This window comes from Cynoglossus semilaevis, chromosome 9, assembly GCF_000523025.1.
Source record: "Cynoglossus semilaevis isolate Cse_v1.0 chromosome 9, Cse_v1.0, whole genome shotgun sequence".
Classification (NCBI taxonomy): domain Eukaryota; kingdom Metazoa; phylum Chordata; class Actinopteri; order Pleuronectiformes; family Cynoglossidae; genus Cynoglossus; species Cynoglossus semilaevis.
Genome location: NC_024315.1, coordinates 13,930,461 through 13,932,870, shown reverse-complemented (window position 1 = coordinate 13,932,870; position 2,410 = coordinate 13,930,461). Strand labels below are relative to the sequence as shown.

At 42.0% G+C, this 2,410-nt stretch overlaps 1 protein-coding gene across 1 annotated transcript in view; it reads right to left on the bottom strand.

Moving 5' to 3' along the window:
* Nucleotides 1-2,410, bottom strand: part of slkb (STE20-like kinase b) — a 14,639-nt gene that overhangs the window by 4,282 nt on the left and 7,947 nt on the right. Inside the window, 4 exon segments of the mRNA XM_008317361.3 lie at nucleotides 2-443; nucleotides 527-658; nucleotides 1,956-2,037; nucleotides 2,364-2,410. The exon segment at nucleotides 2,364-2,410 is cut by the window's right edge and continues 35 nt beyond it. Of these exon segments, the coding sequence (XP_008315583.1) occupies nucleotides 2-443; nucleotides 527-658; nucleotides 1,956-2,037; nucleotides 2,364-2,410 (703 nt within the window).

Here is a 2,410-nt window from a genome sequence, read left to right as displayed (position 1 = left end):
GCTGGTGTATTTACCTCAACCATATCATCCTGGGAAGCCTTTTCCTGGTTTTCCTGTGAGTCTGTAGGAAGCTCAGCATTGTCCACTTCTTTTTCATCCTCAACGTTAATTACCAGCCGCTGCATCTCCTGTACCGGAGCCTCTGGGGCAGCATCCGTTTCTGCTAAGGCAGCGTCTGGCTCTTCGACCGGACGCTTCTCCTCAACGTGTTCTGGTTGTTCCTCCACATCTTCATGCTCCTTTACACTATCGTCTGCTGCTGGAGGCTCCTCCACAAAACTAGTGACCACCTCGTTCTCAAACACAGTGACATTTGTAGGTGTAGACACCTGGACAGTTGGCTCAACCTTCTCTGGGACAGATTCCAAGATTGAAGGAGAGAGAGGGATCTTCTCATCCTCTGAGCTGGCAACGCTGACATCAGATGAAGCACGTTTGTGGCCCTGCAGCACAGAGAATAATGGAGATAAAGAATAGAAGCAACCAAATATTTTCACACAGACCAAATCCTAAACAGTGCACACACCAGATGAGCTTCTGTGTCTTCTTCCTCCTCTTCTTCTCTGTGTTCTTCGATCTCCTCAGTCACCTCAGCCTTGGCCTCAGCAATCAGCTCCCTCAGTGGTCTGCTGTCTGCCACACTGGATAAGAAGGAATGCTGGGACAAAGACAAGCAATTACAGGATTAAATTGAATTTATTTATATTGAAGGGTTTGTTAAAAGAAATTACAAAAACACAACAAAATCTGCTGTCCATCTCCTGCATATTTTACTTTAAACTCTTCTTCAGTGGTGTTTCCATCAGAAAACTCCTTCTTCTAGTGGTGGTCTTTGACAGCAGGTCACAACCTGCTTCTTTGACTGGTCTAAGGCAAAATGATAATAAAATAAAGGGTGTCCATCTCCCATAAATCTATTAAGAATGCCTTACTTTATCATTACAACATTACAACAAACAGCGTTACAACCCTGCAATCAGTTTGCACGTAAAAACAAACAAACAAAAAAAAAATCACTAGCACTCATCTGTGAAGAGACGACACCTTGAGTCCTCACCTTGCTCAGCTTACAGATCTGCTCCACATATTCTACGGCAGGTCTGAGAATACACAGCTTCTCTGTCAACAAAACTTTGACTGGGGTCACGACACCAGTTTGGATTTTCAACCCCATCTCGACGTCTGCGTTGAACCGTCCTCTACCGTTTACCCCTGGGAATGTGCATTTGTGTGTGCGGCAACTTCCTCGCTGACTGTCTAGACATGAGCTGGACATAAGCAGCAGCTCTCACCTGGCACGGAACATTGACACCAATGGAAAAAGAAAAGCCTGCCCTGCTGGCGTCAGCTCAGACACAGAGCTGTGATGAGGCTGTTCTTTAAGTAGGACAGTAAACAGAACCTTTTATTTTGAAGCCGACGTCCCACTCTTCTGTCTCCTCTACGGACACTTTCATCTTTTTTTAAAGAAGCTCTACAAGGACTTTTATTTTGACAAAACTCACTTGCATCAAAAAATATTTGCAATTGAGGGGGAAATCTGGTCAATTTTCAAAACAAAACATCTATTGTGCTAACAATCAATAAAAATGCCAATAATTTGGCCAAACATTTTTTGGACTTCATGGGCCGGTTTAACATCTCATAAGGTTTAAGTGTTTACTTTATCAGCTGTCATTTTGGTAATGACGCAGGTGATGATGCCCAGCAGAGGGGAGTATGAATCCCTGCTGCTTAAAAATGATGGGGGAACAGAAGTTCTTTCACCCCCCTCCAAAATGAAATACTTTATGAGACATCCCTACACTTTACCCAACAACCTGGACAGGTGAGCTCTGTGTGATTCTTCTGTACTGTCTGAAGACAGGATCATTTGGAATGAGAAGACAGATAAGGTTTGCATGTGTCTGTCTTTGGTAGTAAATAAAAAACAGAGAAGGAAAGAAGAAATGCACCTGTAGAAGTTGTGATGGGCTCCACCTGTTGTCCACATTCTTGTCCAGGCATCGCTTCAGGAAGTCGCTAAATTCTGGAGACCTTCACGAAGCAAAGTGATAAAAAAGTGATTTGTTTGGTACTTAAAATATATGTTTATATTTTTAAAAAGCAATTTCTCTTCTTTCCCTCTTCAGTTCACTAAAAATGGTACGTTTTTAACTGCTATTTTCTTCTTATGTGTTTACTATGCTGACAGTTTTCCTAAATTAAAAATAAATAAATAAAAATCTCAATATATCGCCATGTCTTTGTATTGCAGTATATTGCAATATATCATATTGTTGACCTTGTATTGTGATAAGTATTGTATCGCCAGATTCTTGACTACAACACTCCTAACATTACGTTCTTCAGCTGTGACTCACCAGCGTGACGGCTGCATCAAAGTAGGAGGGTCAGATTTGGCTATTTT